The 13,492-nt window shown below is 42.8% G+C and overlaps 1 protein-coding gene across 1 annotated transcript in view; it reads right to left on the bottom strand.

The window, feature by feature from the left end:
- Positions 1–13,492, bottom strand: part of REV3L (REV3 like, DNA directed polymerase zeta catalytic subunit) — a 226,776-nt gene that overhangs the window by 56,365 nt on the left and 156,919 nt on the right. Inside the window, exons 17-19 of the mRNA XM_038761479.1 lie at positions 12,438–12,630; positions 12,115–12,226; positions 716–831 (exon numbers count right to left, since the gene is read on the bottom strand). Coding sequence (XP_038617407.1) covers positions 716–831; positions 12,115–12,226; positions 12,438–12,630 — 421 coding nt within the window. The remainder of the gene's footprint in view (positions 1–715; positions 832–12,114; positions 12,227–12,437; positions 12,631–13,492) is intronic.

The following is a 13,492-nucleotide window of genomic DNA, read 5'->3' as shown; positions in this document are numbered from 1 at the left end:
TGGAATAAGTAAAAAGAGAAACTGTTCCTACCGATGCTACTACCACAAACACTAACACCCCTGAATCTGAGCCTCTCACAGGACAAAGCAAGAAAAGGGCCACAAAACCCAAGGAGAAGTTGTTGGCAGTAATTTATAATTGTAATCGTATTATTACTATTGTTATTACACTTTTTAAGGGCTTACTGTGTGCCACACACTGTACTAAGTGCTGGGGTAGATATGTGACAATCAGTCCTTGTCCCACCTGGGGCTCCCAGACTAAGTAGGAGGGAGTAGAATTTAATTCCCATTTTACAGAGGAGGAAACTAAGTTAAGTGACTTGTCCAAGGTCACCGAGCAAGCAAGTGGCAGAGCTTGGGGGTGGTGGGGGGAGAGAGAGAGACAGAATGTGTATGTAAGACTGGGGTACTTCAGGTGAAACCTTGAGAATGCTGGGGTATAATGCCTAAGAAAGGTTGAAAACCTTAATCCTTTACTTTAGGTGATGAACTTTCTAATCTGTAGACACAAACTGATTCCCCAAGAAACTTCACTGGTGTCTTATTTGAGAGAGTGATAAAATTAATGCCAAACATCACAAAATCAAACCAAAACACAGTGCGCCTTGCGCAAAACTGAATGAGCCTCAAACACAATAGTTATTTGGTTAGCCGTGTTTACCTTTTCACTTGTTCTATATTTAAAATATAATACACTCACAGTGATACATACCGGGCACACGAGAGATCATCTGACACAAATCAACGCTTAATGCTGCAGCTCTCTGTAAGAGGTAGCCCCAGGAATGCATTTGAATCTCATAACCCAATAAAATATCTGGATCATACCTAAAGAAGAAGCAAAAGGATTAAATAAGCACCATCATTTAAACAAGTTTAGAACACAACCAATCTATCAGTTGCATTTATTGAGTGCTTACTGTGTGCAGAGCACTGAAATAAGCACTTGGGAGAGTACAGTATAGCAGAGTTGGTAGACATGTCCCTTGCCCACAGTGAGCTAACAGTCTAGAGGGGGACAAAGACATTTATTCAAATAAATTAATTACAGATAGGTACATAGGTGCTGTGGGGCTGATGGAGGGCTGAATAAAGGGCGCAAATCCAAGTTCACAGGTGATGAGAAGGGGAAATGAGGGCTTAGTTGGGGAAGGCCTCTTGGATGAGATGTGACTTTAATAAGGCTTTGAAGGCGTGGAGAGGAATTGTCTGTCATTCCAGGCCAGAGGCAGAAGGTGGGCGAGGGACTGGTGGCAAGATAGAAGAGGCTGAGGTACAATGAGTAGGCTGGCATTAAAGGACAAAGCGGGCGGGCTGGATTGTAGTAGGAAATCAGAGAGGTAAACTTGGAGGGGGCAAGCTGATTGAGTGCTTTAAAGCCAACCGTAAGGACTTTTGGTTTGATGTGAGGTGGATGGGCAACCACTGAACGTTCTTGAGGAGCACGGAAACATGGACTGAACGTTTTGTAGAAAAATGATCCGGGCAGCAGAGTGAAGTATGGACTGAACTGGGCAAGAGATAGGAGGAGGGGAGGTCGGCAAGGAGGCTGATGCAATTGTTCATGTAGGATAGGATATAAGCTTGGATTAATGTGGTAGTAGTTTGGATAGAGAGGAAAGGGCAGATTTTAGCAATGTTGTGAAGATTATATGGACAGGGTTTGGTGACAGACCAATATCTGGGTTGAACAAGAGGGATGAGTTGAGGATAATGCCAAGGTTACATGCTTGTGAGACAGAGAGGATGGTGGTGCTGCCTACAGTGATGGGAAAGTTGGGGGAGGGCAGGGTTTGGGTGGTAAGATAAAGAGTGCTATTTTGGACATGTTAAGCTTGAGGTGTCAGGGGGACATACAAGCAGAATTGTCCTGAGGGCAGGAGGAAATGTGACACTGCAGAGAGAGACATTATGGTTAGAGATGTAGATTTGGGAAATATTTTTTTGCCTAATACAAAAACCAGAAAAATGTTTCGTCTAATTACAAAAAGGCTCAAACCTAAAAGCTGTAGGGGGAGTAATTGAATTTATATATTTATATTACTTTAAACAAGATTTTCTGGATGACACTGACTGACAGAAATGGTGGAATTCTGTAGCCTACTTGTAATATTTGATTAAATTTGGATATGTTATTAATTATTTGAGGACTAAGAGGCTAAGGTAACATCCTTATGAACTTCAATGGCTCTGAACACTGACCTTTCCACATAATCTCACCTTTTTTTCCTCAAAAACACATTAGTTGGGTAGAGATTCCTTTTGAAGGAAAAGTAAAAATAAATGACATGTGCCTATTGATAAGGATTGGTTTTTAGCAATGTTCTTTTTAGTTCAAGATCTATCAAGGTTAAAGAACAAAGGACACCTTGAACAAACTGTACACGAAGTGCTGAGGCAGAGAGCACAAGGAAAGAAGGAGTGATGGGTTTTTGACGGCAAAACAAGATATGGAAGCAAGCCTAGGATGGGAAACTGAAGAAGTATTTGTGGAGGGGGCTGGGATATGATAAAATAGAAGCACAGCACTAGCACATGTGGATAAGGGATAGTTATGAGTTCTAGTGCCACCTCAGTAGAGAAATTAGGACAAAAGTTGCCCATAGTTCTCCCTGCAAGAGGTGACCCAGAGTGGACAAAGAACATGGCCTAACATTTGAACTATAAAAGAGATGCCCGGAGGAAGGAAGGAAAAGAAAGAGCTGGGACACTGGCCAATGGACCTCCTTGAAGAGATGAGGCAGGGCCAAGATGGGCACAGCATGGGAAGAAGGGGACTGAAATGTTGGCACGGACTGTCTGTATCACATGCCCTTCGGGACAGCCACCTGAGTAATAAGGCTTTGCTGCTGAGGGTTGTGTGCTTGGCTGTGGGCCGACAATAGCTCCAGACATGAGAGATGACCCAGCCTTGAGATTCAGGGACAAATTCATTTTCTTTGCCTTGGGGTTTCCTTGGGTAAGTCAGTCGCAGAGTGGTTTTTGGGCTACTCAGGATGATAAGAAATGACACTACAGGGTGAGGCCAGTGGTCCCTTCAGTCTGGGCTACAGAATGCATGAAGGAACCAATTGAAGTTTACCCTTTGGGACATTCTGAGGTTCGAGTTGTATCATTTAATACCTCTTACTTCCCTGCTAATCCCCTAATTTTCTCTCTAATAGCCACGATGGTGAAGTTGTCAATAGACCGTTTGGCACAGGCTAAAACATGATCATCATAAAGAATTTTACACTGTAGACCTGAAAACACAACAAAGGACAGTCTTTCCCAAGTAAGATTCAGGAGCCTTAAGCCAACTGCCTCACTGTGCCTTGCTCTCACTTCACCCCTCACCCTCATATCAAATGCTCTCCCCATCTTCAAAGCCCTTCTAAAATCATATCAATCATAAGTACTGAGTGCTTACTAATTGCAGAGTACTATACTAAATGATTGGGAGAGTAATAATAATAATAATGATAATTGTGGCATTTGATAAGCGCTTATTATGTGCCAAGTACTGTTCTAAACACTGGAGCAGATACCAGGTGATTCGGTTGGACACAGTCCCTGTCCCATAAAGGGCTCACAGCCTCAATCCCCATTTTACAGGAGAAGGAACAGAGGCTCAGAGAAGTGACTTGTCCAATGTCACACAGCAGACAAGCAGCACAGCAGGGATTAGAACCCAAGACCTCCTGACTCGCAGGCCTGTGATCTAAAAAAGAATTAGCTGAGATGTTCCCTGCACATAATGAGCTTACAGTCTAGAGGGGGAGTCAGACTTTAATAGGAATAAATAATTTATAATACATAACAAAGATATGTACATAAGTGCTGTGGGATTGGGGGTAAGGCGAATATCAAATAGATAATGAAAAATTTCTGATAATGAAAAATGAAGCACACTAAACAGTGAACTGAGAATCCAAAGACCTTGAGATGTGCTGAGGTCAGGTACCAGCAACCTTTCTGGAAATCAAATTAGAAATCAAATTAGAGAAGCAGCGTGGCTCAGTGGAAAGAGCACGGGTTTGGGAGCCAGAGGTCATGGGTTCTAATCCTGGCTCCACCACTTGTCAGCTGTGTGACTTTGGGTAAGTCACTTAACTTCTCTGGGCCTCAGTTACCTCATCTGTTAAATGGGGATTAAGACTGTGATCCCCAGGTGGAACAACCTGATCATCTTGTATCCTCCCCAGCGCTTAGAACAGTGCTTTGCACATAATAAGCACTTAACAAATGCCATTATTATTATTATTATTATGATCAAATAAGGGAGGCCCCCTGTAGGAGATGTGATTTCTGAAAGACTGTGAAAATTGGAAGAGCTGGTGGTCTGATGGATATTTATGGGGAGGGAGTTCCAGGCAGGAGGGAAGTAGCAAGAAAGACAAGAACAAGGCATTGTTGACTGAGAGGAGTGAAGTATGTTTGGATGCAGTGGGAGAGGAGTGAAGTTAAATAGTGGAGAGAGAGAGCTGAAAAGAATGCCTAAAAGTCAATGATCAAAAGTCTCTGCTTGATGGTGAGAGGAATGGGCAAGGGTTGGAGGCTTTTGAGCCCACTGTTGGGTAGGGACCGTCTCTATATGCTGCCAACTTGGACTTCCCAAGCGCTTAGTACAGTGCTCTGCACACGGTAAGCGCTCAATAAATACGACTGATTGACTGATTGATTTTGAGGTGTGCAAAATGTATTTTGAAGAAATGATCTGGAAAGCAGAGTGAAGTAAGAAAGGAGAGAGTAGAGCTGAGGAAACCAGAGGTGAAGTGGTTGCAGTGGTCAAGCCAGGGAATGACAAATGCTTGGATGCGCATGATGATCATATGAATTGAGAGGAAAGAGTGGATCCAGAAAATACTGTGGAGGAAAAACCAACAGGATTTAGTAACAGAATGAATGTGAGCTGAAAGATAGAGGGAAGTCAAGGATAATGCCAAAGTTGTGGGCAGAGAGAGAATGGTGTTGGAGTTAACAGTGATGGGAAAGTTAGGTGGAGGAGTAGATTTGGGAAGGAAGATGAGCTCTTCAGTTTCCGACATATTGATCTTGAGGTGCCGGCAGGACATTCACGTAGAGGTGTCCTGGAGGCAGAAGGAGATGCAACTTGCAGAGAAGGAGACAAGTCAGGCAGAGTGAAGTAGATCTGTTAGATACCTGCACAGAGGTGCTAGTTGAAGCCATAAGCTCCCCTAGGAAATGGGAATACACTAAGAATAGAGTGCTTTAACAGTGCTTAATTCAGTGCTCTGCACACAGTAAGTTCTTAATACCATTACTACTACCCACAGTTAGGGATTGGGAGGGAGAGGAAGAGCCAGTGAATGGGACAAAGAAAGAGAGTTCAGAGAAGTAAAAGGGGAACCAGGAGAGGATTGTATCAGAGAAACCGAGATTAGATAGTGATTCCAGGAAGAGGGGATGGGCCACAGGTCAGAGGATTAGGGCAGAATCCTTTAGATTTGAAGAGGAAGAGGCCATGGATGACTTTAGAGAGAATGGTTTCAGTAGTGTGGAGAGGGCAGAACCTGGATTATAGAGGGTAAAGGAGGCAGTTGAGGAAGGGAAGGTTGCTGGCACACACCAACTATTTGAAGGGTTAAAAAAGTGATAAAAATAAAGCAGTTTCACGGTCCAAAACCATGTAACTCTAAACCAAAAATAAAAGATTCTGCATTAGATTTTTGTATTTGTACATATGTAAGCACACTCAGCTCAGCCATAATACATTTTTGCTATATTTTTTGGCCAGGATACTGTTACGGAACATTCACCTGACAACACAAACCTGTTTGGATACAGTGTACTGCAGTGACAGGAGAAACAGTTTCTGAAGCTGTGCGTGGGTGAATGTGCGCATTCCTGTGGTATGGTGCAGTGTGTACAAGTGTGTACAACAGTTTTATGGGATGCTGCAAAAATTCATTCTTGAAAGTGTTACATTTCATATCCTACTCATCAAAAAAAAGCAACTTTAGGTAATACACTAGGATCGGTTACTGTCAAATCTAAAAATGCTAAAGATTAAAGGTTATCTTGTTATGTCATGGAAAATTGAAATGGCCTATTCAAAACGGTCACTGTACTAATTCTGCTACTTCTAACTGCTTATGATAAGGATGGTATTTGTTAAGCGCTTGCTATGTGCAAAGCACTGTTCTAAGCGCTGGAGGGGATACAAGGTGATCAAGTTGTCCCACGTGGGGCTCACAGTCTTCACCCCCATTTTACAGATGAGGGAACTGAGGTTCTGAGAAGTGAAGTGACTTGCCCAAGGTCACACAGCAGACATGTGGCGGAGTTGGGATTCAAACCCATAACCTCTGACTCCAAAGCCCGGGCTCTTGCCACTGAGCCATGCTGCTTGGATAAGGCTTTCCTGCTTCTGGCCTGACATGCCTTCACTCCTCAATTCCAACAGACAATTACTCTCCTCCCATCAAAGCCTTATTGAAGACACATCTCCTCCAGGAGGCCTTCCCTGACTAAGCCTCCAACCCCCCTTTCCTCTTCTCCTACTCCCTTCTGCTCACCCTGACTCGCTCCCTTTATTCTTCCCCCTCCAGCCCCACAGCACTTATTCATTCATTCATTCAATCGCATTTAATGAGCACTTACTGTATGCAAATCACTGTACTAAGCACTTGGGAAGTACAAATCAGCAACATATAGAGATGGTCCCTACCCAACAATGGGCTCACAGTTAAGAAGGGGGAGACAGACAACAAAACAAAACATGTAGACAGGTGTCAAAATCATCATAACAAATAGAATTAAAGATATATGCACATCATTAACAAAATAAATAGAATAGTAAATATGTACAAGTAAAATAAAGTAATAAAGAGTAATAAATCTATACAAATACTGTACAAGTGCTGTGGGGAGGGGAAGGAGGTAGGGCGGAGAGGATGGGGAGGAGGAGAGGAAAAGGAGGGCTCTGTTTGGGAAGGCCTCCTGGAGGAGGTGAGCTCTCAGTAGGGCTTTGAAGGGAGGAAGAGAGCTAGCTGGGCAGATGTGTGGTGGGAGGGCATTCCAGGCCAGGGGGAGGACATGGGCCAGGGGTCGACGGCGGGACAGGCGAGGACGAGTTACAGAGAGGAGGTTAGCAGCAGAGGAGCAGACGGTGCAGGCTGGGCTGTAGAAGGAGAGAAGAGAGGTGAGGTAGGAGGGTGTGAGGTGATGGACAGCCTTGAAGCCAAGAGTGAGGAGTTTTTCCTTGATTCGTAGGTTGACGGGCAGCCACTGGAGATTTCTGAGGAGGGGAGTAACATGCCCAGAGTGTTTCTGCACAAAGATGATCCGGGAAGCAGAGTGAAGTTTAGACTGAAGAGGGGAGAGACAGGAGGATGGGAGATCAGAGAGGAGGCTGATGCAGTAATCCAGTCAGAATAGGATGAGGGATTGAACCAGCAAGGTAACAGTTTAGATGGAAAGGAAAGGGCAGATCTTGGCGATGTTGCGGAGGTGAGACCGGCAGGCTTTGGTGACGGATTGGATGTGAGGGGCGAACGAGAGAGCGGAGTCGAGGATGACACCAAGGTTGTGGGCTTGTGAGACAGGAAGAATGGTAGTGCCGTCTACAGTGATGGGAAAGTCAGGGAGAGGGCAGGGTTTGGGAGGGAAGATAAGGAGTTCGTTCTTGGACATACTGAGTTTTAGATGGCGGGAAGACATCCAGGTGGAAATGTTCTGAAGGCAGGAGGTGACGTGAGCCTGAAGGGAGGGAGACAGAGCAGGAGCAGAGATGTAGATTTGAGTGTCATCAGCGTAGAGATGATAGTTGAAGCCGTGGGAGCAAATGAGTGCACCACGGGAGTGAGTGTAGATAGAGAACAGAAGCGGACCAAGAACTGACCCTTGAGGAACCCCTACAGTAAGGGGATGGGAGGGGGAGGAGCAGCCTGCAAAGGAGACTGAGAATGAACAGCCGGGGAGATCAGAGGAGAACCAGGAGAGGACGGAGTCTGTGAAGCCAAAGTTGGATAGCATGTTGAGGAGAAGAGGGTGGTCCACAGTGTCGAAGGCAGCTGAGAGGACGAGGAGGATTAGGATAGAGTAGGAGCTGTTGGATTTGGCAAGAAGGAGGTCATTGGTGACCTTTGAGAGGGCAGTTTCGGTGAAGTGTAGGGGATGGAAGCCAGATGTACATATCTGGAATTTATTTATATTAATATCTGTCTCCACCTACACTAGACTGTAAGTTCATGGTAGGCAGGGAATGTGTCTGTTTATTGCTGTATCATACTTTCCCAAGTACTTGGTACAGTGCTCTGCACATGGTAAGTGCTCAATACGATCCAATGAATGAATAGATAAAAGATAATCAGGTTGGACACAGCCTTATTATAATGTTGAAGAGAGGAAGGGTGGTGTTTTAGCCAGAGTAAACAGTTCAGCATTATTTCTAAGTGAGACCACTGTAAGAGATACTGGGGTTAAAATTCAATTCCATTATTGTGAAAGAGCACTAAAAGAAGAACATATGAAGGTAGGGGTGGTTGTATAATTGTTTATTTAGCCACTGGCATATGCATTTATGATTTAACTTTAAAAATGGCTACTACTGATTTCATCCATTTAGTTTTATAAATTATTAGACACTGAATGATGAATGTCTGAATTCATTTGCCTTGATGAATCCTCAATCTGATAATGAAATACTCCATTTGGGCCAATGGAGCCTAGATAAATATGATTACTACGATCATCAACCAAGAGGGTAAAAATCAGGGGATTAAAAAAATCCTCTGGGGTCTAAAAATTTATCTTACTGGGTAGGTGAAACTGCAATTCTTAAGTTGAATTATGACTGCACAGAAAATAGAGAGAGCCTTATGCTCCTCGCTCAAATTGCTACTAATCACCCAAATCTGAAAAATCATATTGGGATAGGGAGAGTTAGGCCAGGAATGGACTGCTGGAGCAGGGTTAAAGGAACTAGTTCATTTCATTTGGATTAAAAGGCAAAGAGATGCCCTCACCCACATTGGGCCTGCTCATGGATCTTCAGAACTGGTCCTGTCTGTCTGTCTGTCTCTCTCTACATTAGCTCCAGAAGTCTCAGCAAATTTGACTGGAGGCAAGGAAGAGGATAATACTAGGGTCATGATGATCTGGTTTCAGAGGCCCTGAGCTACAATTAACCCCAGGGGGGCTGGAAACAGACTGCTCAGCTCCAGATGTCAGGTAGCAGGAGGAGCTAACAATAAACTACATTTGTAGGCAGGCCCCTAGTTGATCTTTCAAGTTTTTGATACCGGGGAAATTTAGTGAGATGCTATCTTCCAATTCTCTCAGGAAAAACTTCCTGCTGCTGAAATATTTTATGGCTGAATTGCAGACTGAGGTTCTCGTCATGACCTCAAAGAACCCAGCTGAAACTGGCTTCACAATTACTGCTGTTTTCCCTCCCTATGTTTTGTGTGTGTGTGTGTGTGTGTGTGTGTGTGTGTGTCTGTGTGTGTGTTGGGGGAGGGGGGGATGGGAGAGAAGGAGAGAAAGCAAGAAGGTATGGATGGGTAGGGGGAAGAGAAAGGTAGTATGCTTGGAGGAAGTTGCTTTTGCAGACCAAATGAGAGAGAATTGAAATTCTGATATTTTAAATTTTTCTATCATCATTTTTAACTAATATATGGTGTGAGTTTTGACAGTAAGCACTCGAAGTGACTTTCCTTTGCACAGTTTTTCCTCTGCCACATTTTCTTTATCACCAGGATAATTACTGCCTGGAAAACATATGGAAAAATGATTGCACCTGCAAAAAAATGACATAATTCTTAATGCTGGCAGCTCACTGCTGGGTGAATGCCCAAACTGGCAATGAACCACACCAAGCCTAGCAAAATGATTGGAAAAATTCTGGCACCTACAGCAGTACTGATTTAAGTTCTTCGATGCGTCTCTCACTAATGTTGTTGGGTGAAACAAAAGTGTGAACACTGTCAGCATTTTCCCGCTATTGAAAATCGCTGTAAAAAATGAAACATACTAGTACCAAACCAATCCACAGTACTCTAGAGAGCAGAAGCAGGCTCCTCTTTCTTTACAGCAACAGTGGGTAGTGTAATATTATTTCTGATGCAGTGTAATCATTCCCTGAAAAGTCAGGTTAGAAGAGGCTAGTCTTTTCTTGATTTGCTGCTGCCTTCCTCAATCACCCAGTTACGAGTTCCGCATGCATGGCCTCATCTTAGTTTTTAGAGGGAAGAGTTACTTTACAAAGAGAAACATAATTGCTTAGGACAACAAAATGCTATTGCTTGAGTAGCTTCAGATCCTGAGGGACATTTTCCAGTGGTCTATGGTACCTGGAAACCTAAACCTAGAGATAAATGAAAAGTGAATTCCTAGAGGTCAGAAGCTTTGACAGGCTATGCCCCAGAAGAATTACTGAAGTGGGGAAGGGAAAATTTTCTTTTTAATGTTCCTGTACTCTGCAGCAACACATTTTCAAAAATATTTTAAACAAACATTGATGGAACCATGAGATATGATCAAATCATTAAACCAAGTTTTTAAGAAATCATTTGTGATATACTAGGGTTAATACTACCCAGTTCTAATACTGCCTGTTGATTTTTTTTTTTGAAAAAAGGAAGGGCCAGTCAGAGCAAAAATGAGAGTATCATTCCAAGGAGACAATTTTAAAAACCTCTCTTACTGAAGAAACAAATGTTACTATAATAAAATCACCTACAGAAACAACTATTACTTTAACAGTGATTTGTTCAATCACCAAATGTTCCCTCAGACATGTGTTCAAGTAATCATAAAATCCTAATATTCATTTATAGCATCAACCCCTAACCCTAGCCCAAATCCTAATGCTAGCTGAAATCATAACAATTAAGTGTGGTATTTGTTAAATGCTTACTCTGTGTCAAGCACTGTATTAAGTGCTGGGATAGGTACAAGATAATCGGGTTGACACAGTCCCTATCGCACATGGGGCTCTGCATCTTTATCCCCACTTTACAGCTCCGGTGACTGAGGCACAGGAAAGTTAAGTGACTTGTCTGAGGTCACATAGAAGACAAGTGACAGAGCTGGGATTAGAACCCAGGTCCTCTGATTCCCAGGCCCTCGATTTTTCCACTATAATACTAATAATATTGATGGTACTTGTTAAGTTCTTACTATGTGCCAAGCACTGTTCTAAGCACTAGGGTAGATACAAAGCAATCAGGTTGTCCCACACAGGGCTCACCATCTTAATCCCCATTTTACAGATGAGGTAACAGGCACAGAGAAGATAAGTGCCTTGCCCAAAGTTATGCAGCTGACAAGTGGCGGAACCAGGATTAGAACCCACAACCTCTGATTCCCAAGCCCTTCATCTTTCCACTAGTCCATGCTGCTTTAACATTAACTCTAATTCTTGTTCTAACCTAAAACAATTTTGGGGGATTAATTCATCCTAGTGGTTGGACTGGATTTTTGACACTGGCAAAGAAACATCGCTGACAATCCATAACCATTAATTGTTTGATTTCAACAATTTACAGTTGGTTAGGCAGGTTGAAAACAGTCCAATTTAGGAGTTTCACTGTTCACAATCCTGACATCTAGCCTCTCAAACACACAATAACTACTTTTGCTCTTTGAATAAATCTAACATTAGCAATTTGCATTTAGTTAATCAGAAGTCAAAGGTTTGTCCATCTGTCATTAGCTTTTTCAGCTGACTTGCTTATTATTGTGTTTGCTTCCTCACCATGAACCTAGTTCACTGGTATGCTCCCTGAGTATTCAATAGCTATTTGCTGCTGGTTGACTCCTGTTGGCCTCTGCATGGCCTCTTTCCAGGAAGTTCAGGGAGCTCAAGGAAACCTCCCCATCTTTTTGGTTCTCATACTTGAGAAGGGTAGTTGAGGTTTTTATGGAAGGATCACACCACAAGAATTTGAGAAGAGAGGCAACAGAAACTGACTCAGATTTTCTGTATGGCAAAACAAGTGGAAAGCAGAACAGCATTTATATTCCAAGGCAAATGTAATGCTGATTACTGAAAAGTGCTTTGGAAAATGAACAAAACACAAGCAAAGGACATTTGGGGGACTGGTGTAGAGGAAGGAAGAACAAGCCAAACAAGCAAAGGAAAGACCGGAATATGGAGAACAATACCTTTTAATTATATTGACTACTTCTTGGAAAAGTGCTCTCTCATCAGCAGCATAGGTTACCTCTAAGCCTGTAATTCCAGACCTTGTAAGCAATGGACTCTGGTTTCTTTTATCTACGAAACAAACACAATAATTATGATACATAATTCTCAGTGCTTTTTAAGTGTCTTCCTATCAAAGGAGCTAAGTTCTTTAACATTCCTTTCCTAATTTCCTAATTTTGCTAAAAAGCAAGACAGCATATATATATTGAGAACTGGCCCTTAAAGAACTATCATTTAAGTGGGTAGCAAAAGGATCATCTACAAGTAATATTAAAAATACCTTGGTTGGAGATTGTCCTGTCTTTATCAATTACTATCACCCCTGTGAGCTCGTTTTTTTCTGTATCTGGTAGGGCTGTGTCTGATGAGACGCAATAGAACAATGCACATATAGGATCAAATTCAGGATCAGGTTCCAAGTCTCGCCTCGTCCGAGCATGCAACTCCACACTGATGAGAGTAAGGTTTTGGACCTATATCACAAGAGAAAAATACAGATATTTCTGAGATCCTTGAGGTTTTAATTCAGAGAAAGTTTCACCCAAAATTAACGGAATCAGTTTTGCAAATTCTAAAAACATGATGCACACCAAAACTCATGGAAAATGAAACTGCAATATGCATAAACATCACTCGATTAATGGTACTTACTGAGTACTCATTATGTAGAAAGCACTGTAATAAGGGCTTGGGAAAGTACACTGCGGTAGAGTTGGCAGACATGATCCCTGCTCACAAGGACCTTACAGCCTACAGGATAGATTACAGATATGGGGAAGAGTAGAGTTTAAGAATATTCACATAAGTACTATGGGGTTGGGCTAAATATTAAAGTCCTTAAAGGGTACACACCCAAGTGCATACTCAACGCAGATGGGAAGGTAGAACAAGAAAAAAATGGGCTGAATCTGGGAAGGCCTCTTGGAGATGATTTTAGGAAAATGTTACGAATGGGGAGAATAGGGGACTGTTATATATAAAGTGGAAGGGAATTCCAGGCCTGAGGGAGCCTGTGGGCAAAGTGCCAGTGGCACGATAGATGAACGTGAGGTAGAGGTAGTAGCTTGGTATTTGAGGAGTCGAATGTGTGTGTCTGTTGGGTGGTAGTTGACCAACTTTGCAGGTTATCATAAGGAGAGCTGGTTGACTGTCTTAAAGCCAATGTCAAGGAGTTTCGGTTGACGTGGAGGTGGACGGACAACCACTGGAGGGTTGTGAATGGTTTTTCAGGAAAATGATCTGGGCAGTTGAGAGAAGTATGCACTAGAGAGGGGAGAGACTGGCTGCAGAATGGTTGATGAGGGTGCTGATGCAGTCAGTAGTCAAGGCAGGAAA

This window comes from Tachyglossus aculeatus, chromosome 19 (assembly GCF_015852505.1).
Source record: "Tachyglossus aculeatus isolate mTacAcu1 chromosome 19, mTacAcu1.pri, whole genome shotgun sequence".
Lineage (NCBI taxonomy): Eukaryota > Metazoa > Chordata > Mammalia > Monotremata > Tachyglossidae > Tachyglossus > Tachyglossus aculeatus.
This window is presented reverse-complemented; position numbering and strand designations above follow the sequence as displayed.